The sequence below is a fragment of the Salvelinus alpinus genome, chromosome 12 (genome assembly GCF_045679555.1).
Source record: "Salvelinus alpinus chromosome 12, SLU_Salpinus.1, whole genome shotgun sequence".
Lineage (NCBI taxonomy): Eukaryota > Metazoa > Chordata > Actinopteri > Salmoniformes > Salmonidae > Salvelinus > Salvelinus alpinus.
This window is the reverse complement of record NC_092097.1, coordinates 49,701,983-49,729,383: the sequence shown is the minus strand read 5'-3', so window position 1 is coordinate 49,729,383 and position 27,401 is coordinate 49,701,983. Positions and strand designations below refer to the sequence as shown.

General features: G+C 41.7%; 1 protein-coding gene across 1 annotated transcript; it reads left to right on the top strand.

The window, feature by feature from the left end:
- The first annotated feature begins 388 nt into the window (after positions 1–388).
- ctsa (cathepsin A) lies at positions 389–27,325 on the top strand. The gene is made up of 15 exons (XM_071336721.1): positions 389–538; positions 751–911; positions 1,196–1,307; positions 2,053–2,103; positions 2,701–2,787; positions 3,180–3,335; positions 14,057–14,148; positions 14,346–14,430; positions 17,388–17,479; positions 21,369–21,447; positions 21,900–22,048; positions 22,554–22,629; positions 24,877–24,966; positions 25,219–25,320; positions 26,050–27,325. Exons 2-15 carry the CDS (start codon positions 751–753, stop codon positions 26,131–26,133), a joined length of 1,416 nt encoding a protein of 471 aa, XP_071192822.1. The 5' UTR covers positions 389–538; the 3' UTR covers positions 26,134–27,325.
- Positions 27,326–27,401: the final 76 nt, after the last annotated feature.

The window sequence follows — 27,401 nt, the reverse complement described above, 5'->3', positions numbered from 1 at the left end:
GAGACTTTATATATGAGAAAGGAGTATCCCCAGCCAGATAGCCTTAGTAAGGAAACCAGAGTTTATCCCCTAAGACAAGGTTCCCATCTCATCACTGGTACCTCACAGCATAGAAACATCAACTCATTCTATGGCATAAATCAATTATCTCAAAAGCTCCTCTCAGATCACACAGACACAAGTTATAAGAACCCTGTTCTGTTGCATAAAACAACCATTTGATGCAATAACAGTATTATAATGTAATCTTGTAATTTCACCCACAACACCACACTGCTAACCTTATGCCTAACCCTAACTTTTTTTCATGAATTTTTACACTCTAGCCAATTTTGACTTTGTGGCTGTGGTAACTACCGACAACCATGTGAGGCCAAACGTCTGCGCAATTTGAAGCGCGTTAATGCGTTGTCATGTGACCAGCTCATCACGAGCTCCAGCCGCAAAAGTGAACACATGACTACTCCTTCCGTGATCTGTGAGTGCATAAGTATTGTAGCTGTTTTGTAGGTACCTACGGCCTAATTCGACGAAAAAGGTAAGTGCCAGTGTTGGTTCATCCCGCGCATTAAAAATGCAGTGAACTCAAATACCCGTTTACTTAAACCTTGGCTAGCCTGTTGCAATCACTGTTGACATCTTCTCGGACTTTAACTAGCTAACGTTAACGTTAAATTGTCTTTCAAGTCTAGACATGTCATAACTTGTTACTAGTAAACTGGTTAAAATGTCAGTTAATTTTACTCCCAGATGTATAATTTGGTGTTGACCCTGCTGTTCGGAGCCTTGGGGACACTCGGCGCACCTGAAGCGGATGAAATAAAGTTTCTCCCTGGGCTTCAAAAGCAGCCTAACTTCAAACAGTATTCGGGATACTTCAATGTGGCCGACAACAAACACCTTCACTACTGGTGAGTGGGTAGCCGTCTCTTAACCATTATAATGGCCTAGTAGTGTCCTACTAATTTACTTTGCTACATATGTATTTCAAACCTGAAGGGAGCATTTTATGTGTAGGACACATGACTTTAGCAATGAGGAAGTGTCTTGGTTTGTATGAGGAAATATTCAAACCATGTACACAGCTTCATTTGACAGTAGTTTATATTTGATCAGTTCCTCAAGTTAATGTCTATAGACTTCATGTGGGTACCACGTCCTACACCGCTTCCATTCATGTGAACCTGTCATGCAGGTTTGTGGAGTCTCAGAAGGATCCAGCTGCCAGCCCAGTGGTTCTGTGGCTGAATGGTGGCCCTGGCTGCAGCTCCCTTGACGGTCTGCTCATAGAACATGGGCCTTTCTTGGTAAGGAGAACCCCCAAAAAGCTATGTGCCTCTTACACTTTAGATTACCAGTGATTAATTGTTGTCTCTACCTTTTTGCCCTTTTGCTTTTGTCTCTGCCCAATTTTACCATGCTTTGTTGCTGCCATACTTTGTTGTTTTAGGGCTCTTGTCGTGATGTGCTTTTGTTCTACGTTTATAATGAATCCCAGCTCTGTCCCCGCAGGAGGCCTTTTGGTAGGCTGTCATTGTAAATAAGAATTTGTTCTTAACTTACTTTCCTAGTTAAATATAACAGTCTCAGTTTACACTTCTACTTCTGGGATATTTGGTCAGCTGTGATTTAGTTCTGGGTCCATACCTGTTCAAAATTGAGACTTGTGAGAAGTCATCTCTCTCAATAGGAAACCCTCAGCCAAAGCACCACCAACCCTTGCGCTAATTTCACCACACGCGCAAAGCAGTCGCAGTTGAAGTACTGCCTTTGCCACATCTATGTCCAAATAATCAGAGATGACAACCCAAACACTGCAACTGCTGCTTGTTATCCTATGCATTCAATCCCGTCGTGACAGATTCTTCGGTTTATGCATATTATCTGTCCATGAGAGATTAATGCTGCTAGATCAATTATCCTGCTAGTGTAAATGATCAGAGGGCTATCTTAAAACTGAAATTAACATTGTCTTCCATTTAAGTTGTATTGTGTTGTTGCCATGCCAGTGGTTCTGTAGTCTTTGAACGCAGTCTTATGTTCTCATTTCAGATTCAGAATGATGGCATGTCACTGGAGTACAACCCCTATTCCTGGAACATGGTTTGTCTCTTTACTCTAGCATATCTTCCCTAACCTGGTCCAAGGTCTGTTTGTGCTCTTGACAATGTCATTGCTGTAATTGTCAAGCCTTTGTTTGATGGCACAGACTGGCACTCACACTAGAAAGATATCTTGGTATCAGTTAAAAGTTTGGACACCTCATTCAGGGGTTTTTCTTTACACTATTTCCTATGTCGTAGAATAATAAAGACAACTATGACGTAATCAAGTGTTCAACAAATCTAAAAAAATAATAAAAAAAATCTCCAAAGTAGCCACCCTTGACAGCTTTGCAGGTGTTCTCTCAACCAGCTTCACCTGGAATGCTTTTCCAACAGCATTGAAGGAGTTCACAAATTCTGAGCACTTGTTGGCTGCTTTCCCTTCACTCTACAGTCCAACTAATCCCAAACCGTCTCAATTGTTGGACACTTTTTTTTGGTTACTAGGTTATTTCATAGTTTTGATGACTTTTCTACAATGTGGAAAATAGTAAAAATAAAAACCCTTGATTGAGTTGTTGTCTTAACCATTCCAGTGGGTGTCAGTGCTCCATTTATACACATTGAAGAATTATAGCAGGTGTGGTGTTTCTAGATTGCCAACGTGCTGTACCTGGAGTCCCCAGCAGGTGTTGGATTTTCATACTCAGACGATAGCAACTACACCACCAATGACACTGAGGTGAGTTATCAATATGCACGGTACCTGAAAAACCACTGATTAACAAGTTAGGAGATATGTTGAGGAACCCAGGACCCAATTGACTTGTGACTTCACTGGGATTGCTCGTTGCCACTGATTTTTAAATAACCTAATGTAAAGCCATTTATCAGATGCTTTTATCCAATGTGACTTACAAAAAATGTATGGCCACACTATTGTATTGGTGACACTAACTGCAATTCATCCTGCGACCCTTTACCAACTGAGCCTCACAGGACCACCCATCAAGACTGGCACATAAAGCCAAATGGTGACTTGTGCATTATGAATATCTGATAGCTATGTGCTATGAATGGAGTTACTGCTGGGACTGTACACAAGCTCATGGAGTTCTATATTGTTTTCTCTAGGTGTCCATGAATAACTACCTGGCATTGAAAGAGTTCTTCAAAGCCTTCCCAGAGTACATCAAGAATGAGTTCTTCCTGACGGGCGAGAGCTACGGCGGCATCTACATCCCCACCCTGGCAGAGAGAGTGATGGAGGACGCCAGCATGAACCTGCAGGTGAGAAAGATGGCCTGCAATCCCAAATGCCACCCTATCCCATGGGGAAAAGTAGGGCACTCAATGGGGACTGGGATGCATCTGTAGGACTTCTTCCCTTTAAGTCTCTCGTCCCCTGCCAAATCAGAATAAATGGATTGAGTAAAATCCATAGTGGTTGGCCTATTTGAGTGCAAGGTTGAGCTGGCTTCACTAATGCCTGTCAATCCAGTCCCTCCTGATCTAGGAGGTTGAGTTACCATGGGTAGAAGGGAGCGATCAAGTTGTATGTTTGGAAACGTCTACTGGCTACGTCTACCCCCATTGACAGTTGTTGCATTGTATGGTTTTTTTAACACTGGTCTTTGAAGACATGCGTTCTGCTTGGTTTAGCCTAATGCGCACCACTGCATTTAAAATTGTCATTGTAATAGCAGTTTAGGTTGTGGTACATTTTCACCTAAATCCTCAAGTAAGAATGGATGGTAATGTTTTTCCTCCAGGCTAATGTAGGCTATTTCATAGATACATTTTCAGGTCTCCAAATCATGATGTCTATTCATAACCACATTCATGTGAAGCTTAGACGATCATTTTAAATACTGTTGCAGTTTAATGGCAACAGGTTAATCTGCCTCCCCTATAGCTCATTATGGTGCGGAGTTGCTATAGACCACCAAGTGCTAACAGTTTATCTCATTATCAGGCATTTCAAACATTATCCAGAGGTTTATTTTCTGGGTGCTTTCAATATTGACTGGCTTTCATCAAGCTGCCCACTCAAGAAAAAGCTTCAAACTGTAACCAGTGCCTCCAACCTGGTTCAGTCATCCTACCAGGGTAGTTACAAAGAGTACAGGAATGAAATATTGTATTGATCACATCTTTAGCTTTAAAGCAGTGTCCATGTTCATATATTGTGATCAATACATCCTAATAGCCATAGCTAGGAAAACCAAAGGCTGGGCCTAATATAGTGTAGAAGAAAACATATGTTTTCTAGGGACTCTTATGTTGTAAAGAATATTTGCTGGTGTTTTTATTTTTTATTTTTTTTATTTCACCTTTATTTAACCAGGTAGGCAAATTGAGAACACATTCTCATTTACAATTGCGACCTGGCCAAGATAAAGCAAAGCAGTTCGACACACAACACATAGTTACACATGGAGTAAAATAAACACAGTCAATAATACAGTGAAAAATAAGTCTATATACAATGTGAGCAAGTGAGGTGAGATGGGAGGTGAAGGCAAACAAAATATATATATATAACTAAATAAAAATATAAATAAGGCCATGGTGGCGAAGTAAATACAATATAGCAAGTAAACACTGGAATGGTTGGTTTGCAGTGGAAGAATGTGCAAAGTAGAGATAGAAATAATGGGGTGCAAAGGAGCTAAATAAATACAGTAGGTAAAGAGGTTGTTGTTTGGGCTAAATTATAGATGGGCTATGTACAGGAGTGTGTAATGAGGCGCAACCAGATGTGCACTTGACACTTATGAAATTGCTTATTCCAGTTACTAATAAGCATGCATCCATTTTAGAAAGTGACTAAGCTGTTCAATCCCTGAGGAATTAGAAAATGGTATGGTTGCGGGATGAGGCGAAAGGTATGGCAATAAGTGGCAACACAACTGATTGGCAAATAGATCATGTGACTAAACGGAAGAAACAAGTAATTATACTAAACTAAGAAATCATAGTAAAAAGCATTGGAGCACCTTGAATGAAACTTTGGCTCATTAATCACAACCCATGGTTTTCATTGGCGAGATTAGCAAATTTCGGCATGACATGCCAGCGACCGGCCAGCACTACATCAAGTATATTGTATTCAAACCCTTTGACTTGTCCCACATTTTGCTATGTTATAGCTTAATTCTAAAATTGATTGAATGTTTTTTTTAATCTACACACAATACCCTGTAATACCAAGCAAAAACAGGTTTTTGTAAATGTATTTCTAAAAAAAATTTAAAAAAAAATGTTCAGACCCTTGGCTATTAGACTATAAATTGAGCTCAGGTGCGTCCTGTTTCCATTTCTCATCCTTCAGATGTTTCTACAACTTGATTGTAGTCTACCTGTGGTAAATTCATTTGATTGGACAGGATTTGGAAAGGCACATCTGTCTATAAGGTCCCACAGTTGATGGTGCATGTCAGAGCAAAAACCAAGCTATGAGGTTGACGTAACTGTCTGTAGAGCTCCGAGACAGGATTGTGTCACGTTACAGATCTGGGGAAGGGTCCCAGAAAAACACTTCTGCAGTATTGAAGGTCCCCAAGAACAGTGGACCCCATCAGTCTTAAATGGAAGAAGTTTGGAACCACCAAGACTCTTCCGAGAGCTGGCTGCCCGTCTTTGTCAGGTAGGTGACAAAGAACCCGATGGTGCGTCTGACAGAGCTCCAGAGTTCCTCTGTGGAGATGGGAGAACCTTACAGAAGGACAACCTCTGCAGCACTCCACCAATTAGGCCTTTATGGTAGTTGCCAGACGGAAGCCACTCAGTGAAAGGCATATGACAGCCTGCTTGGAGTTTGCCAAAAGGCATTTAAAGGACTCTGAAACAATGAGAAACAAGATTTTCTGTTCTGATGTAAAAATTAATCCATGATAAGAACCTGCTCCAGAGCAGTCGGGACCTCAGACTGGGGTGACGGTTCACCTTCCAACAGGACAACGACCCTAAGCACACAGGCAAGACGACGCAGGAGCGGCTTAGTGACAAGTCTCTGAATGTCCTTGAGTGGCCCAGCCAGAGCCCGGACTTGAACCCCTATCAAAGAGACCTGAAAATAGCTGTGCTGCAAAGCTCCCCATCCAACCTGACAGAGCTTGAGAGGATCTGGAGAGAAGAATGGGAGACTCCCCAAATACAGGTGTGTCAAGCTTGTGTCATACCCAAGAAATGTAATTGTAATGTCATACCCCGGTTGTAATTGCTGCCAAAGGTGCTTCAACAAAGTACTAAGTAAAGGGTCTATGCTTATGGGAATGTGATATTTCAGTTGATTTGTAGTACTTTTGCAAACATTTCTGAACTTGTTTTTGCTTTGTCGTCATTGGGTGTTGTGTGGATTGAGGGGGAATAACAATTTAAATACATTTTAGATTAAGGGTGTAAAGTAACAAGTGAAGGTCTGAGGACTCTGACCAAATTATGAAAGACAAGTGTGGACGAGGTGAAAGTTCTGTCTATGACAAGCCACCGTGGTCTGACAACTTGGCTGGAAAATTACTGTGCATAATAGGGGACGAAATTGCTATGCTTTACTTCAATTTTAACCTTACTAGAAAGTGTGTCCTAAAGCCTGGAGGGAAAGTAAGTCATTCTGCTACCCAAGAATGGTATAGCCCCCTTTACCGGTTCAGATGGCTGACCAATCAGCCTGTTACCAACCTTTTGGAAATATTGTCTGACTAGATACAATGCTAATTCACAGTAAACCAATTGACAAGACTTGAGCATGCTTATAGGGAATGACATTCAACAAGCACAGGACTTACACGAATGATGTAAAAGATTGTGGGGGCTGTTAGACTTCAGTGCAGCGTTTGACATTATTGGTCTGATGGAAAAAGTCGTATGGCTTTCCACCCCTGCTATATTTTGTATAGGTACCTTAATGGTAGCCTCTAAACATAATCCAGGTAAAATCAGGAATTCCCCAGGGCAGCTGTCTAGACCGCCATTTAAAAAAAAAAATGTTTACCCCCCCACAAGCTCTAATGCCATGGCCTAAAAATCATGTCTACTCTAAATAAGCTTTGTATAATTTTAAAAGTCAAATACACTGCATTTCAAGCAGTCAGCAATAATCTAATGAATTCAGGGCTTGTTAAATTATACCTAGGCTAAATATAATAACTGCTATAAGACCTGCTAATTTAACTGACTATCTGGCTTTCAAGTCTGTCTATGAAAATGCCCTTTGTTACAAATATAACTAGCATGCATGCATAACTAGCAAGCATGCATAATGCACCTTAACTTATTGTAGTGGGCATTAGGCTATAGAAAACTAACGTCTAATCATCAAGCCCATGTGCTAGTGGTTTGCCAACTAATCTTTATATTTCAAGTTTAGTTAACTTGGATATATTTGCTAGCTAACAAGTTCAACAGTTTAATTGTTTTTCAGGTTATTTAGAACCTGACAGACAGTTATGAAAAGCTCAAACCAAGTTTATTCACCCAACAGTTCCAATGGCTGAAACTGACAGATTTTCCCACCAGCCAGTGTCTGTACACACACCCTACTTTAGGTGAAGTCTCCTCCTTCCCTCTAAACATTACATCTTTATTGCTAGGCAGGAAATGTAGTGATGTGGGTAATAAACTGCTCCTTCTCCCTTAATGTGACCTGACCTCAGTCCCCATTCCTCACTAATCCACAGGTCTCCAACCTTATCAGTGACTGCAACCATGTGATTGCCTTACTCAGTAACATTCCAAGCTCCTAGCTCATATCCATCCTTAATTGACCCCACCATATACATTCCTCCTACATGTAACATTAACTTCTGGTGTATCAAGTATTACAATCTAACAATGAAACTAGACTGTGGCCCTTCACCTTTCCATAGGATACCTGATGTCTAACATGTTATGACAGAATATAAATGTTCTGCAATCCCCCTCTATCCCACAGTGACCTGAATAAGGATATTAGTTTAGAAGTCAGAACCCATCAGGAACACACCTGTATGTCTCCAACTGTTTGAAAAGCATCTTAGCCTTTCCATATGACCGTTTCTGTTGGCCCAAGTTAACGGCTTGTCAGAGATGATCTTGCAACTTTGTTGGTGTGAGTGGCAGGGGGAGGGGCTTGGTGTGTATACCTTAGAGGCAAAGTGAGGTTTCCCTCTAAAATCTGTCCAATGGGCTTATTTAAAATTGTCGCCTGCCTTTTGATAACGATTCTCATTTTTAGGGCAGAGGTGCATCTCGTTATATACTGATCTCGGGTATAAATTGGAAGGTGCAGCGCGACGTAAACAAGACTAAAAATACATCAGAACACACGGACAAATGCTCATAACCTCGCTTCTTGCGATACAGGTATTTTTAGAATATCGCGCAGAAACGTTAGAATTCTGTATATCGACCTAGCTGGAACGTTGTCCGGATCTCTGGCAGTCTCTATAGGGTTGCCACAGGGTTCAATTCGTGGGCTGACTCTTTCTCTGTATATCAATGCCGCTCTTGCTGCGGGTGTTTCTCTGATCCACATTTACGCAGACACCATTCTGTATACATCTGACACTTAACAAACCTTGAAATGAGCTTCAATGCCATACAACATGTGGCTTCCAACTGCTTTTAAATGCTAGTAAAACTAAATGCATGCTCTTCAACCGATCGCTGCCCGCGCCCGACTAGCATCACTACTCTGGAAGGTTCTGACTTAGAATATGTGGACAACTTGAAATACCTAGGTGTCTGACGTGGTAATTTCCTGTATTACTAAATGAGGAGAGTTTACAAACCACACAAGTCAGTTATATTTTAAAGTCCATCTTTAATTATATGAGCTTCACCATAGCCTTTGACTCTCAGATCAATTCTGTGTCTATAAATGAATTCTGAGTGCTTACAAAATAATACTTAGTATCTTTTATAGCCAAGATACACCCCTCTCCTCACATGACGAACCACAGATTTTAGGAACTTCACAAAGGGCCTTTTACTTGAAAGAGGAGTATACCATAGCCAGATAGCATTAGCTATAAATTATCGTTCAGTTTGGTCTCTTAGACGAGGTTCTACTTCTCGTTCTTGGTACTTCCTAGTACCAAAACATTACCTCATCCAATGGCATGTCAATTCTAGATACTCCCATCTCAAATACACCCTCTCATGGACAAGCTCACGGAGGGGAGTGAGCCTCTAGGTCATATACTAGGTCAAGATTCATGCAACATCAGAGGGGTAATACAATGGTTCCAGACACTGCCATACTCCCCCCCCCCCCCCCCCAAATGGGAAAAGGAGGGTGTGACTGGAGTACAGACATAGTTGAGCCCTGAACATGGTTTCACAGATATATTCACATCTGAAGACCATGTTCAAACCTGACTTCTCCCTTTCTGCATATTACCAGACATTTAAAAGACAAGCCTGACCTCTCCCATCTCTGGGCCCCGAGTGACTTTTCCCTAAAGAAGAAAGGAAAATGCAACTGCCAACAGTATAGTCCAGAAGAAGACATTCTAATGACAAGTATAAAGTAAATAAAACATATTTTCTATGTTACCTAACTAATTCTGATTCAGCTACGATACTGGTTAGACTGAACTCTCCTTCCAGACTCACATTAAACATCTCCAATCCCAAATTAAATCTTGACTCGGCTTCCTATTTCGCAACAAAGCATCCTTCACTCATGCTGCCAAACATACCCTTGTAAAACTGACTATCCTTGACTTTGTGCAATGTCATTTACAAAATAGCCTCCCTCCACTGTGACCTATATGCTCTTGTTGTCTGGTCCTCGCTACATATTCATTGGTAAAGCCCCACCTTATCTCAGCTCACCGGTCACCATATCAACACACGCTCCAGCAGGTATATTTCACTGGTCATCCCCAAAGCCAACGTGACATTTGGCTGCCTTTCCTTCCCATTATCTGCTGCCAATGACTGGAACGAATTTCGAAGTCACTGAAGCTGGAGACATATCTCCCTCACTAACTTTAAGCGTCAGAGCAGCTTACCGATCACTACAGTGTTAACTACCTACCTCATCCCCATATTTGTTTTTGTTTTTCTGCTCTTTTGCACACCAGTATTTCTACTTGCACATAGTTGAAGTTTACATACCTTAGCCAAATACATTTAAACTCAGTTTTTCATAATTCCTGACATTTAATCCTAGTAAAAATTCCCTGTTAGGTCATTAAGGATCACTGTTTTATTTGAAGCATGTGAAATAAGAGAATGATTTATAGCTTTCTTTAGTATCATTCCCAGTGGTTCAGAAGTTTACATGCACTCAATTAGTATTTAGTAGCATTGCCTTTAAATTTAACTTGGGTCAAACGTTTCAAGTAGCTTTCCACAATTTGGGTGAATTTTTGGCACATTCCTCCTGACAGAGATGGTGTAACTGAGTCAGGTTTGTAGGCCTCCTTGCTCGTACACGCTTTTTCAGTGTTGTCCACAAATGTTTTATAGGATTGAGGTCAGGGCTTTGTGATGGCCACTCCAATACCTTGACTTTGTTGTCCTTAAGCCATTTTGCCACAACTTTGGAAGTATGCTTGGGGTCATTGTCCATTTGGAAGACCCATTTGCGACCAAGCTTTAACTTCCTGACTGTCTTGAGATGTTGCTTCAACATATCCACATAATTTTCCTTCCTCATGATGCCATCTATTTTGTGAAGTGCACCAGTCACTCCTGCAGCAAAGCACCCCCACAACATGATGCTGTCACCCCCATGCTTCAAGGTTGGGATGGGTTTCTTTGGCTTGCAAACCTCCCCCTTTATCCTCCAAACATAACAATGGTCATTATGGCCAAACAGTTCTATTTTTGTATCAGACCAGAGGACATTTCTCCAAAAAGTACGATCTTTGTCCCCATGTGCATCTGCAAACTGTAGTCTGGCTTTTTGTCGGTTTTGGAGTAGTGGCTTCCTTGCTGAGCGGGCTTTCAGGTTATGTGGATATAGATACTTTTGTACCTGTTTCCTCCAGCATCTTCAAGGTCCTTTGCTGTTCTGGGATTGATTTGCACTTTCCGCAACAAAGTACGTTCATCTATAGGAGACATAACGCGTCTCCTTCCTCAGCAGTATGATGGCTGCGTGGTCCCATGGTGTTTATAGTTGCGTACTATTGTTTGTACAGATGAATGTGGAACCTTCAGGGATTTGGAAATTGCAGAGGTACTGAGTTTGAAGGTAGGCCTTGAAATATATCCACAGGTACACCTCCAATAGGCTAATTGACATCATTTGAGTCAATCAGAAGCTTGTAAAGCAATGACATCCTTCTCTGAAATTTTCCATGCTGTTTAAAGGCACAGTCAACTTAGTGTATGAACTTCTGACCTGCTGGAATTGTGATACAGTGAAATAATATTGTTGCTTTGCTTTATCTTGGCCAGGTTGCAGTAGTAAATGCGAACTTGTTCTCAACTGGCCTACCTGGTGGTAAAATAAACTGGCTTTGAGTAAATTCAGTGTCTATGAATCCGGATGACTCAACACTGCACGTTAGTGACTGAAATGACTGCAACGCTTAAAGAGCTGCAGTTTCAGAATGGGTGGCAAGGAATAAGTTGGTCCTAAATAGTTCTAAAACTAAAAGCATTGTATTGGACAAATCATTAACTTAAACCTTAACTAAATCTTGTAATGTGGAAATTGAGCAAGTTTTGGTGACTAAACTGCTCTGAGTAATGCTGGATTCTAAACTGTCATGGTCATAACATGTTGATACAGTAGTAGCTAAGATGGAGTAGTCTGTCCATAATAAATGCTGCTCTGCCTTACCAACGCTATCAAGGCAGGCCCTAGTTTTGTCGCACCTTGACTACTGTTCAGTCGTGTGGTGAGGTGCCACGGGGACCTCAAAAGTACTATTGTCTCAGAAGGCAGCATGGCTGGCCCTTATATGTACACGGGGAGCTAACATTAATGATATGTATGTCAATCTCTCATGGCTCAAGTGGAGGAGAGTTTGACTTCATCCCTACTTGTTTATGCAAGAGGTTGACAATTTGAATGTAGCGTGCTGTCTGTTTTAAACTACTTGCACACAGCTCAGTCACTAATGCATACCCCACAAGCAATGCCACCAGAGGTCTCTTAGTCACCAAGTCCAGAACAGACTAAGGGAGGTGTACAGTACTACGTGGAACTCTATTCCACATCAGGTAACTGATGCAAGTGCTAGAATTAGATTAAAAAATATATAAAAATGCACTTTATGGAACAGCAGGTACTGTGAAGACACTCATATGCACACTCTACCTACATGTAAATGATAATATTGTTGTATGGGGTTATTATACACTGTTCAAAAAAATAAAGGGAACACTTAAACAACACAATGTAACTCCAGGTCAATCACACTTCTGTGAAATCAAACTGTCCACTTAGGAAGCAACACTGATTGACAATAAATTTCACATGCTGTTGTGCAAATGGAATAGACATAAGGTGGAAATTATAGGCAATTAGCAAGACACCCCCAATAAAGGAGTGGTTCTGCAGGTGGTGACCACAGACCACTTCTCAGTTCCTATGCTTCCTGGCTGATGTTTTGGTCACTTTTGAATGCTGGCGGTGCTTTCACTCTAGTGGTAGCATGAGACGGAGTCTACAACCCACACAAGTGGCTCAGGTAGTGCAGCTCATCCAGGATGGCACATCAATGCGAGCTGTGGCAAGAAGGTTTGCTGTGTCTGTCAGCGTAGTGTCCAGAGCATGGAGGCGCTACCATGAGACAGGCCAGTACATCAGGAGACGTGGAGGAGGCCGTAGGAGGGCAACAACCCAGCAGCAGGACCGCTACCTCCGCCTTTGTGGAAGGAGGAGCAGGGAGGAGCACTGCCAGAGCCCTGCAAAATGACCTCCAGCGGGCCACAAATGTGCATGTGTCTGCTCAAACGGTCAGAAACAGACTCCATGAGGGTGGTATGAGGGCCCGACGTCCACAGGTGGGGGTTGTGCTTACAGCCCAACACCGTGCAGGACGTTTGGCATTTGCCAGAGAACACCAAGATTGGCAAATTCACCACTGGCGCCCTGTGCTCTTCACAGATGAAAGCAGGTTCACACTGAGCACATGTGACAGAGTCTGGAGACGCCGTGGAGAACGTTCTGCTGCCTGCAACATCCTCCAGCATGACCGGTTTGGCGGCGGGTCAGTCGTGGGGTGGCATTTCTTTGGGGGGCCGCACAGCCCTCCATGTGCTCGCCAGAGGTAGCCTGACTGCCATTAGGTACCGAGATGAGATCCTCAGACCCCTTGTGAGACCATATGCTGGTGCGGTTGGCCCTGGGTTCCTCCTAATGCAAGACAATGCTAGACCTCATGTGGCTGGAGTGTGTCAGCAGTTCCTGCAAGAGGAAGGCATTGATGCTATGGACTGGCCCGCCCGTTCCCCAGACCTGAATCCAATTGAGCACATCTGGGACATCGTGTCTCGCTCCATCCACCAACGCCACGTTGCACCACAGACTGTCCAGGAGTTGGCGGATGCTTTAGTCCAGGTCTGGGAGGAGATCCCTCAGGAGACCATCCGCCACCTCATCAGGAGCATGCCCAGGCGTTGTAGGGAGGTCATACAGGCACGTGGAGGCCACACGCACTACTGAGCCTCATTTTGACTTGTTTTAAGGACATTACATCAAAGTTGGATCAGCCTGTAGTGTGGTTTTCCACTTTAATTTTGTGTGACTCCAAATCCAGACCTCCATGGGTTGATAAATTTGATTTCCATTGATAATTTTTGTGTGATTTTGTTGTCAGCACATTCAACTATGTAAAGAAAAAAGTATTTAATAAGAATATTTCATTCATTCAGATCTAGGATGTGTTATTTTAGTGTTCCCTTTATTTTTTTGAGCAGTGTACATTTTGTATTGTAGTGGTATATGTGATCTAAGTTCCTCAATGTGTTTGGACCCCAGGTAGAGTAGCAGTTCCTTCCAAGGAAGCAAATTGCAATCCCTAATACAAATAATCAGATGAACAAATGTTTTTTTCTCCCAGGGTATTGCAGTTGGCAATGGGATGTCAAGTTATGAGATGAATGACAACTCTCTCGTCTACTTTGCTTATTACCATGGACTCCTTGGGACAAGGTACTGTTATTGCGTTTTCCTAATGTCATATCCTGGTCTCAGATCTGTTTGTGCCCTTGCCAACTTACATTTTGTCAAAGCTAAGCATGCTGGGTATGATGGCACCAACAGACTAGCACTTAGTCAGGCTTGGTTAAGTGAAGCCTACATGCACAGAATGAATTACCACTGGTTATGTGGTTCTGTCTTCCTGGCAGGTTGTGGATTGACTTGCAGGCCTATTGCTGCGATGGTGGACAATGTGACTTCTACAACAATCAGAACCCCAACTGCTCCAGCAATGTGAGTCCATTTACTATGATTGATTCTCCATTTTTAATAGGTCTTGGATTTATTGACAACATTCTTCGGTCACATTGATTCTCAATGGAAACAAAACACTAAATGATTTTAAGTGTAGAGGTATATTCAGTAGTTGCAATGACTAGTTTGTGTAAAATTCTGTCAGCACCAATTTACATGTTTTACTATTTCTATACACAGTACCAGTCAAAAGTTTGGACACTTACTCATTCCAGGGTGTTTGATTTTTACTGTTTTCTACATTGTAGAATAATTAATACATCAACTATGAAATTCCACCTATGGAATCATGTAGTAACCAAGTGTTTTTAAAGAAATATAAATATATTTTGATTTGTTTAAAGTAGCCACACTTGAGTGTTTTGCATTCTCAACCAGCTTCATGAGGTAGTCACCTCGAATGCATTTCAATAATAGGTGTGCATTGTTAAAAGCTAATTTGTGGATTTTCTTTCTGCAAAGCGTTTTAGAATATCATTTGTGTTATGACAAGGTAGTGATGGTATACAGAAGATTGCCCTATTTGGTAAAAGACCAAGTCCATATTATGGCAAGAAAAGCTCAAATAAGCAAAGAGAAATGCAGTCCATTACTTTAAGACATGAAGGTCAGTCTGAAAAATTAAGAACTTTGAAAGTTTCTTTAAGTGCAGTTGCGATGAAACTGGCTCATGAGGACCGCCACAGGAAAGGAAGACCCTGAGTTACCTCTAATGAACTTATCCTCTGCAGCAGAGTTACCAGCTTCAAAAATTGGTAATTAACTACACCTCAGATTGTAGCCCAAATAAATGCTTCAAGGAGTTCAAGTAACACACATCAACTGTTCAGAGGAGACTCAATCAGGCTTTCATGGTCGAATTGCTGCAAAGTAACTAGTGGTCGACCGATTAACCGGCATGGCCGATTTCAAGTTTTCATAGCAATCAGCATTTTGAGGCCGATTGTACTCCGAGGAGACTGCGTGGCAGGCTGACCAACTGTAATGCGAGTGCAGCAAGGAGTTAAGTTGCTAGCTAGCATTAAACTTATCTTATAAAAAAAAAAAATAATAATCTCACATTATCACTAGTTAACTACACATGTTTATTTAGCTTGTCCTGCGTTGCATATAATGCGGTGCCTGTTAATTTATCATCGAATCACAGCCTACTTAGCCAAACGGGTGATTTTAATAAGCACCTTTGTGGGGAAAAAACACTGCCATTGCACCAATGTGTACCTAACCATAAACATCAATGCCTTTCAAAAAATCAATACACAAGTGTGTTAAAAAAAAAAAAAAAAAACGGAATATTTAGTTAAAATTGCCTGCTAACATGAATTTCTTTTACTTAGGGAAATTGTGTCCCTTCACTTGCGTTCTGTGCAAGCAGAGTCGGACTGTATGCAGCAGTTTGGGCCACCTGGCTCTTTGCGAACTGTGACGACCATTTCTTCCTAACTAAGACTGTAAATTGCTAGACTTTTACAGAATTATGACAATATTGACGGTTGTACAATATTTAGACTGGATGCCACCCGTTTGATTTAAAATACTGAACGGTTCTGTATTTCACTGAAAAAGTTTTGTTTTTGAAGTGATTGTTTCCGGATTTGACCACGGCTCGTATTTCTGTTTATTATAATTAAGTCTATGGTCTGAGCGGTGGTAGGCAGCAGCAGGCTCGTAAGCATTCATTCAAACAACACTTTCCTGCGTTTTGCCAGCAGCCCTTCACTGTGCTTCAAGCATTAGGCTTGAAGTCATAACAGCACATCAACTCCTGAGATTAGGCTGGCAATGCTTAAGTGCCCGTAAGAACATCCAAAAGTCAAAGGTATATGAAATACAAATGGTATAGAGATGGTCCTTTAATTCCTATAACTACAACCTAAAACTTCTTAACTGGGAATATTGAAGACTCATGTTAAAAGGAACCACCAGCTTTCATATGTTCTAAGCAAGGAACTTAAACGTTAGACTTTTTACATGGCACATGTTACACTTTTTGCATTATTTAAACCAAATTGAACGTTTCCTTTATTTGAGACTAAATAGATATAAAGTTAAAATGAGTTCGTCATTCAGTGTGTGATATTTAACCGGTATCGGCTTTTTTTGGTCCTCCAATCAGTATGGCTGTTGAAAAAATCATTATCGGTCAACCTCTAAAAGAAACCACTGCTAAAGGACACCGATAAGACTTGCTAGGGCCAAGAAACACTACTAATGGACATTAGACCGGTGGAATTCTGTCCTTAAGACGGATGAGTCCAAATTCGATTTTTGGTTCCAACCGCTGTGTCTTTGTGGCGCAGAGTAAGGGAACGGATGATCTCCGCATGTGTGGTTCACACCATGAAGCGTGGGGGTGCTTTGCTGGCGAGTCTGATTTGATTTAATTCAAGACATGGTTACCACAACATTCTGTAGTGATACACCATCCTATCTGACTTGCGCTTAGTGGGACGATCATTTGTTTTTCAACAGGACAATGACCAAAACACCTCCAGGCTGTGTAAGAGCTATTTGACCAAGAAGGAGAGTGATGGAGTGCTGCATCAGATGATCTGTCCTCCACAATCCCCTGACCTCAACCCAATTGAGATGGTTTGGGATGAGTTGGACCGCAGAGTGAAGGAAAAGTAGCCAGTTCAGTGTATGTGGGATCTCATTCAAGACTGTTGGAGAAGCATTCCTCATGAAGCTGGTTGAGATAATGCCAAGAGTGCAAAGCTGTCGTGAAGGCAAAGGGTGACTACTTTGAAGAGTCTCAAATCTAAAATATATTTTGATTTGTTTAACACTTTTTTTGGTTCTACATGATTCTATAAGGGTTCATAGTTATGTTTTCACTAATCTATAATGTAGAAAATAGTAAAAATAAAGAACCTTGAATGAGAAGGTGTCAAGTTGTCTGGTACCTAAATTAATTTGATCTTTATATCACCTAGCTTAATGAGGTGCAGGATGTTGTCTACAATTCTGGACTAAACATCTACAACCTGTATGCCCCCTGTCCTGGAGGAGTTGGCCAGCGAGTCGGGTAAGACCAGTTACTTGACAGATTTCACTGTCTTCACACAAGAACCAGCTTAATTCCTTCTACATGAAAATGAAGGGTTTGAAGTTGGGGTCAATTAAATTCGGGAAGCTAACATTCCAAATTTTACTCATTTTGGAATTAGATTTTCTGTTTACTTCCTGGATTGAATTGGAATGTACACCCTACCCTGCTTAATACACAAGCTATGGTAATTAAACTGAATCTCAGACCTGAGGGGTATCCTATGCTTTTAGGTAAGGTACATTGGGCTTTCTAAAGCTATCCAGCTTCAGCCATACTACTATGGTTATTACTCGTCCGCCTGCCGCTAAGTCTAGCACGTACATGTCATGCATGCTAGTCGAACGCCCAACTCTTCATTGAGACCATGTGAAACACCCTTGGATTGATAAGTTAGTGCCACATTGTAATTTGTGCTGAAATCAAAACGAAACACCATCTTACAGATTCTGCAGACTATGGTGTGAAATGGGCTCTTATAGAAGTGCTGGCTTTATTTTATTATCAGTGTATTGCTTATCAATTCACAAGCAATACATAGCGTTACTTTTTACTGTGCGTGAAGTTAAATTCTCATTACTAAATGTGATTGTCATTTTAAAACCTGTATTTAATCGGTCATCTTCCTCGTATGAAGTGGCTTCTGAAGCTATCTTTAAGAGTGACGGTTGATTTCATTGGTCCTCAAGTTGCGGCTCACACTTCATTCAGGATAAATTGAGTGTCTGCCCTGCAACAGGTTCATTCTGAAGGTTTTGTTGCCATAGAAATATACCTGTTAAAAAGGTGAACCACTTTTGGTACCGGTTGACCAAAGTTGCCTTTAACTCTAACCACGTATGTAAATGTCCCTTTTCTAGGATCCTGTCTTTCAAAGATAATTCATAAAAATCCAGAACTTCACAGATCTTCACTGTAAAGGGTTTAAACACTGTTTCCCATGGTTGTTCAATTAACCATAAACATGCACCTGTGGAATGGTCGTTAAGACACTAACAGCTTAGGCAATTAAGGTCACAGTTATGAAAACTTAGGACACTAAAGAGGCCTTTCTACTGACTCTGGAAAAACACCAAGGAAGATGCCCACATCATCTGTGTGAACGTGCCTTAGGGATGCTGCAAGGGGTCATGAGGACTGCAGATGTGGCCAGGGCAAGAAATTGCAATGTCCGTATTGTGAGACGCCTAAGACAGGGAGACAGGACGGACAGCTGTGGCAGACCACGTGTAACAACACCTGCACAGGATCGGTACATCCGAACATCACACCTGAGGAACAGGTACAGGATGGTATAACCGCCCGAGTTACACCAGGAATGCACAATCGTTCCTGCTCAGGCTGTCCGCAATAGGCTGAGAGGCTGGACTGAGGGCTTGTAGGCCTGTTGTAAGGCAGGTCCTCACCAGACATCACCAGCAACAACATGGCCTATGGGCACAAACCCACTGTCGCTGGACCAGACAGGACTGGCAAAAAGGGCTTTTACTGACGAGTCACGGTTTTGTCTCACCAGGGGTGATGGTCGGATTCGCGTTTATCGTCGAAGGAATGAGCATTACACCGAGGCCTGTACTCTGGCGCGGGATCGATTTGGATGTGGCGGGGCGGTGTGACACAGCGTCATCGGACTGAGCTTGTCATTGCAGGCAATCTCAACACTGAGCGTTACGGGGAAGATATCCTCCTCCCTCATGTGGTACCCTTCCTGCAGGCTCATCCTGACATGACCCTCCAGCATGACAATGCCACCAGCCATTCTGTGCGTGATTTCCTGCAAGACAGGAATGTCAGTTCTGCCATGGCCAGCGAAAAACCCGGATCAATCCCATTGAGCACGTCTGGGACCTGTTGGCTCGGAGGGTGAGAGCTAGGGCCATTCCACCCTGAAATGTCCTGGAACTTGCAGGTGCCTTGGTGGAAGAGGGGTAACATCTCGCAAGAACTGGTAAATCTGGTGTAGTCAATGAGATGCACTGCTGTACTTTATGCAGCTGGTGGCCACACCAGATACTGACTTTTGATTTTGACCCCCCCCCCCCTTGTTCAGGGACATATTAATCAATTTCTGTTAGTCACACGTCTGTGGAACTTGTTCAGTTTGTCTGAATCTTATGTTCACACAAATATGCACATGTTAAGTTTGCTGAAAATAAACGCAGTTGACAGGATATTTCTTTTTTTGCTGAGTTAAGTATAGGGCTCTGCATACAGTAGGTCCTAAACTCTTAAAATCTAATTTTATTGGTCACATACACATGGTTAGCAGATACTACTGCATGGTCAGAACATTTAACAATTTCACAACTACCTTATACACAAGTGTAATGGAATGATTAAGAATATATATGTATTGGCTGAACGGCATAGGCAAGATGTAGTAGATGGTATAGAGTACAGTGTATATACATGAGATGAGTAATGTAGGGAATGTAAACATTGTTTACGTGACTAGTGGTACATTTATTACATCCCTTTTTTTACAATTATTATTAAAGTGGCTAGAGATTTGAGTCAGTATGTTGGCAGCAGTCACTCAATGTTAGTGATGGCTGTTTAACAGTCTGATGGCCTTGAGATAGAAGCTGTTTTTCAGTCTCTCGGTCCCAGCTTTGATGCACCTGTACTGACCTCGCCTTCTGGATGATAGCGGGGTGAACAGGCAGTGGCTCAGGTGGTTGTAGTCCTTGATCTTTTTGACCTTCCTGTGGTGTAGGTGTCCTGGAGGGCAGGTAGTTTTCCCCCACATATGTAGTTGTCTTGGCTATCATTAATGTTATGATATATCAAATCGATTAACTAATTATTACTATTAAATTAATCCTGTAACAATTAACTCATTTGCGGTCTTGGTGCACCACGGAAAAGTTGAGTTACCGTTTTCTGAATTAACTCAATGTGAAATCTTTTAGTCATCAAAATTGTTACCTTTGACCTGTCTCATTCTGAATGTCGCTAAATCATTGCTTATCTGCACGAACCCCAGCATAAATGATGAATCGGCGATATGTGAATTGGCTTAAATAAATAATCGCACAGAATTACTTAAACATACAAACAGAATAGCTTATACATTGATTACTACATAATGCAAATTCCTAGTGGACTAAACCCTATGACGACTTGGTAGACAATTGAAAGTAATGGGGACAAATTACATACAGTTGAGAACTAGGCTCATGGAAATGCAAATATTTTGCACATGAACGGCCGCTCATTTGAAAGAAAGGGTGTTTACAAAAGGAGTAATGTCTGTGCTTGCGTGGCCACTGACTTGGTTAAGACTTCATATGGAAAAAACCATTTCTCTCATTTTAGAAGGCCAACATTACATCTCTAAGTTTCATATTTAATCATAAGTTCCCCAACATTTGGATGTGAATCTGATCACTGGGAAATATACACATTCTCCTGTCCTTTGTTACACCACAAATTAGTAATGAATTCGATATCATTGTTTTAAGTACCCACTGACCCTTCCAACTGCTTGGAATACAGACATATTGTTTCTTTCAACCTTTTGATGTTACCATAATGCAATGTGTCTCTCTCTGGGGGAACAAAGGGATATAACTTCCATTTCTGAGAGTGGGCGAGTTTCCCTGCAGGTATTTACGACTGTCATAAAACAGGCAGCTTCACCCCTCTTCCCCTCTGTGGGAGAGGGTGCTGTTGAGCGGACCCACTGTAACCTGATCTGAACCCAAGTCATGACATAGGACCTCCTGTATGCAGAGCCCTATAGTAACTCCTCTCACCACGTGTATATGGCTCTGCATAGGTTAAGCTAGTAGGTGTCCCTCTTCTACTCCAGATGTGTTAATGTCCTCTTGCTTTCTTCTCTGACATGTTGATGTTCTCTGTGCAGCTTTGACAATGGGAACTTGGTGATTCGAGATCTGGGTAACAGTTTCATTAACCATGAATGGACTCAACTCTGGAACCAGGTAAATTTAATTTACTGAGGACCTGTTTCAATTGTGCTTTTTCAAATCTTTGGATGTTCATTCTAGCTGATTTGTTATAATTATGTATTAGCTGTACGCAATGGTTATTTTTAGTTTTGGGTATTTTAGCAGTACCTTAGATTTTCTCATCAGTAAGGCTGGGTGTATATACTCCAAGCGGTCTCTGTAGCAAAACGTAAAGAGCAAGCATGGTTTCAACCTACTTGCACCAAAATGTCCATAAGGAGCCCATCTGTACGATGCATGATTACGTCATAGTATGTCTAGTGCAGGGTTGACCAAAGGCAGAGAACATATTCTGACTGCAAATCAAGTCTTTCATTATATGAATTTTAAATTCAAATGCTTCTGACTTCAATTCAAATTGACCCCAACCCTGGTGTAGGAGACTGTATATCCGGCCTTAGTTGTGTACCTCTCCGATCTCGTAGAAGCTGAAGGGTGTGATGTCTCTGTACAAGCTTGTGAGGCTGGACCCTCCCTGCACCAATTCTACCCCGTCTACCTTGTACCTCAACAACCCCTACGTCAAAGCAGCCCTCCACATCTCCCCCTCTGCTCTACCCTGGGTGGTATGCAGGTAAGTGACGAAGTTACGTTGGGTACAAGGACGAGGGAACTTGACTCACGGCTATCTAACGTTCAGAGGGTAGATAATATGGTCAAGATACAGGTCCTACGTCCAGGTCTTGACACTGAGGCCTTTAACCCTTTACAGGACGAGGGTGGGTTTATAGTCTAGATTACCTAGGAGAATGTGTTTTATTTTTATACAATACCCATTTCTGTAATACTGAGTGGGGCAGAGCTGCACAATCTTGGTTACTCATTCACCCAAGTTGTTGGAACCTGTCATTTTGGGTCGGCATGATGGTGTGAGAAGGGTTTCACTGAGTGACTGGGGCCAATTCTAAGGTGATTGGTTCGGAGAGCAACAAACTTGCGTTGGGTTAAATTGTTTAATTGATAACAGTGCCATTTTGTGGTTCAGACTGGACCTGTTTTCCCCATCACTGCATCAATATAAATAACTGTAGGTTTAGGTCTTGATCTATCTGGACTATTTGTGTTCTCTGCTGTTACAGTGCTGAGGTGAATCTGAACTACAACCGGCTGTACATGGACGTGAGGAAGCAGTACCTGAAGCTGTTGGGAGCGCTGGTGAGCTAGTTAGAGTATTTTCTTCCATATACTGTGTTTGAGCTTGCCTGGAACAATGGCGCCAATATATGGTGGAGGGTTTGCACTATTAGAACCATTATATGGCACTCCAGGCAGGCGCCATCACTTGAGGTGTGTACATGCATCCAGTCAAAAGTTAATTCCAGGTTTTTTTAATTCACTATTCTACAGTGTAGAATAGTAGTGAAGACATCAACTATTGCCACTCCTAGGGAGAGTAGCAACAGTGCTGAACTTTCTCCATTTATAGATATTTGTCTTACTGTGAACTGATGACCATCAAAGCTTTTAGATACTTTTGTAACCCTTTCCAGCTTTTTGCAAGTTAATCTTAGGTCCTCAGATCTCTTTTGTTCAAGGCATGGTTCACATCAGCCAATGCTTCTTGTGAATAGCAAATTTTGTGAGGTTTTTTTAAAGGGCAGGGCAGCTCTAACCAACATCTCCAGTCTCATTGATTGGACTCCAGGTTAGCTACCTCAAATTAGCTTTTGGGTTCACATACTTTTTCCAACCTATACTGTGAATGTTTAACTAGGCATGTCAGAACATTTTTATTTACAATGATGGCCAAACCCAGATGACGCTGGGCCAATTGTGCACTGCCCTATGGGAATACCAATCATGGCTGGATGTGAGATTGAATTTGAACCAGGGTCTGTCGTGACTCCTAGCACCGAGATGCAGTGCCTTAGACTGCTGCGCCACTCAATATAGACAAGGGAAATACAATTTGTTATTAGTTTAAGCACACTATTGTTGTGACTTAGTTGAAGATCAAATTCTATGACCAATTTATGCGGAAATAAAGTTAATTCCAAAGGGGTCATACTTCTTCTTGCCACTCTATGGAATCATGTGTTAAACACACCAAAATATATATTTGAGATTCTTCAAAGTAGCCACCCTTTGCCTTGACAGCTTTGCACTCTGTGTTCGCTCAACCAGCTTCGCCTGGAATGCTTTTCCAACAGTCTTGAAGGAGTTCCCACATGCTGAGCACTTGGCTGCTTTTCCTTCACTCTGTGGTCCAACTCATCCCAAACCATTTTAATTGGGTTCAGGTCAGGGGATTGTGGAGCCAGGTCATCTGATGCAACACTCAATCACTTTCCTTCTTGGTCAAATAGCTCTTTTACAGCCTGGCGGTGTTTTGGTCATTGTCCTGTTGAAAAACAAATGATAGTCCCACTAAGTGCAAGTCAGATAGGATGGTGTATCGCTGGTTAGGTGTTCCTTGAATTCTAAATAAATCAGATGGTGTCACCAGCAAAGCACCCTCACACCTCCATGCTTCATGGTGGGAACCACATATGCGGCGATCATCTGTTCACCTAATCTGCGTTTTGGAACCAAAAACCTCAAATTTGGACTCACCAGACCTAAGGACTGATTTCTACCGGTCTAATGCAATTGCTCATGTTTCTTGGCCTAAGCAAGTCTCTACTTATTGATGTGGTTTCTTTGCAGCATTTTGACTATGAAGGCCTGATTTCATGCAGTCTCCTCTGAACAGTTGATGTTGAGATGTATCTGTTACTTGAACTCCGTGAAGCTTTTATTTGGGCTGCAATCTGAGGCTGGTAACTCTAATGAACCTATCCTCTGCGGCAGAGGTAACTCTGGGTATTCCTTTCCTGTGGCGGTCCTCATGAGAACCAGTTTCATCATAGCACTTGATGGGTTTATGCGACTGCACTTGAAGATACTTTCAAAGTTCTTGAAATGTTCCGTATCTACTGACCTTCATGTCTTAAAGAAATGATGGACTGCATTTCTCTTTGCTTATTTGAGCTTTTCTTGCAATAATATGGACTTGGTCTTTTACCAAATAGGGTTATCTTCTGTATACCACCCCTACCTTGTCATAACACAACGGATTGGCTCAAACACATTAAGGAAAGAAATTCCACAAATTCACTTTTAACAAGGCACCCATGTTAATTGAATTGCATTCCAGGTGACTACCTCATGAAGCTTGTTGAGATGATGCCAAAGCGTGGCTACTTTGAAGAATCTCACATATATACATTTTGATATAACACTTTTTGGTTACTACATGATTCCCTATGTTTCATATGTTTGATATCACTAGTCTACAATATAGAAATCCTGGAATGAGTAGGTGTCAACTTCTGACTGGTACTGTATGTGTATGAACCCAGGTCTGACTGTAATTAGGGGTCTTGGCAGTAGTACTATAAATGTTTTCTGTCTGTCTTGTAGAAATACAGAGTGCTGGTGTACAACGGCGACGTAGACATGGCCTGCAACTTCCTTGGGGACGAGTGGTTCGTGGAGTCTCTCCAGCAGGAGGTACATTAACCTTTTGCACAAAGTAAAGACACTACGTGACTGGATGGAAAAACAGAACCGGACATGACACCAGCAGCCTCATTAATGTTCAATGTGCACCATGGGAAGTTTCCCTTGAGTACAGCGCTAGGATCTGATTCCCCTCTCACAATCAATTTAGTGGGAAATACTAAACTGATGCAAGATCAGCAACAACTTCACCCTGTTCTATGCTGTGGCATGACCCTTGACCTCTGGCCCATCTCTCCCCAGGTCCAGGTGAAGAGGAGGCCTTGGCTCTACTACACCGGCGAGAGCCAGCAGGTGGGCGGTTTTGTCAAGGAGTTCTCCAACTTGGCCTTCCTCACCGTCAAGGTAACGATTCAACCAAATAGAAAATTTGACCTTGTGTTCCATCATTACCTCTGGCTGTATGGATTTCTGGCTGCAAGTACTATCATTTAGAACAAATTTCATTAACATGCTATACACACACTAAACTCTAACCCCCTGCCCTCTCCACTAGTCTCTAGCCTGTTTGTGGATCTGTGGCAAACTAACTCCATTATGTAGAGCAATTGTAACCCCAAAAGACTTTGTATTAGATCACTGAGCTGAAGGCTAGGCAAGGTTTCAATCTCAGGCAAGACAACGATTCACAGAACAGTCTTGGTCACCAAACTGCTTCCTCCCGTCTGTTAAACCAAAGGAATAGGGGATAGTTGGAGGTTTTTGATAGACGTTTCCGACCAGACAGTCGGTTTTGCTGTCAGGTATACAGTACATTGTAGCTGTAGCCTGCATCCCAATCACTGCAGTAAAAAGCTTTTAACCTTCCTCTCTGGGGAAGCAGGTACTGTGGTAAGACACCGTTCTCTTAAATCTGGACTTTCTCTGAAGCTACATGTTGTGTTCAGTCTTGTCTGGAAAAACACGAGTGCTTTAAATCAGGGTTGTGTTCATTAGACACCAAATGGATGAAAACAGACAAACTGGGAGTTCTGTTTTTTCAAAACATTTAAGTGTTTTCCTTTGCGTTCCCTAGTGAACATGACCCAGTTTGCCGGGAGAGTGCTAATCAACTTTCTCCTTGTTTATCAACAGGGTTCAGGTCACATGGTCCCCGCAGATAAGCCCATCGCTGCCTTCACCATGTTCTCTCGCTTCATCAAGAAACAGCCCTACTGACCTGTGAACTAAGCCTTTAGCCTGGTCCCAGATCTGTTTATTCCTTTTGTCAACCATGGGATTTGGCTGGCTATACAGCAGAAGCTGATCTGGGACCTGCTGTGAACAAAAACTGTAATTTGATTTGCACTAGTTTATGATGAAAAGCACTGGCTTGTACATCCAAAGACCACTGACATAACCTCCAAGTGTTTTGTTAGCCTGGTCCCAGAGCTGTTTATGCAGTTATGTCAACCATGGGAGTTGGCTGGCTATACAGCAGAAGCTGATCTGAGACCAGGGCTAGTGTTTTGTATGGCGTCTGCTTCAGACATTTGATTCTGCTGAGATTGAATTCAATCTATTTGTTAATTAGGAGAAATTAAATTTTTTAATATTCACTCACATTGGCTTGAGCTCTTAGCACTGGGTATGTATTTAGCATTCCATGGTACACAAGGCAATGGTGGGGTGATGCTTTACTTAAGTTAAATTCACTTAGTCCCTCATTGATGTCAATGAGGGACAAAGTGGTTCTACCGACCCTTTATTATGACAAAATGAAACCTTAGTTCACAAATATTCTTCTCTATTGTGTTTTTTTGTTTGTAATTAGTCAATTATCTTATTAGATGCACTATGTAGGAACCACTTCCTGGTTAATAAAATTCGAATAGTTTTGTTTGACAAAATGAGCAGGTAGTGTAGATAATCATTGTACCATGTTAAACCGCTGAATTATTTTCAATAACCAAAAATATTGTTTAGGTTTTGTACACAAGTTTCAAAGTAAGATGAAAAAATTGAACTTAAGACCAGGATGTATAGAAATAGCGCACATGGAACTGATCTATGCTTCTTAGACTTGCTTTTAATGAGTACCAGATCTAGAATGCACATTTCTGTGAATTTGGTTGGGTCACCCAAAGTTCATATTGCAGCTTTAAGTGGAAGTTGAGCTATTAAATAGGATTTGCCCTTAAAATACCTGCCTAGGGAGTTTCTGTTCACTGTCAGGAATTCTTGTCTTTTGGAAGAAAACTCCTAGATGTGCTGTAAGTCATTAAAATATAATAATCTGAAGTTATTACTAGTGCCTCATCACAGAAATGAATACTTGTAATCACTTTGATCAAAAGGGAACATGTCTATGCTTAACTGTATTCACATTGATTCTGCCATGGTTTTATAATAAAACTTGACCAATTTTGTTCACTTGTGTATGATTTGGCAGCGACAATGGTGTTGTGTTATTGTTGACTGACTTAACACTGCCGTACTGAATGTAA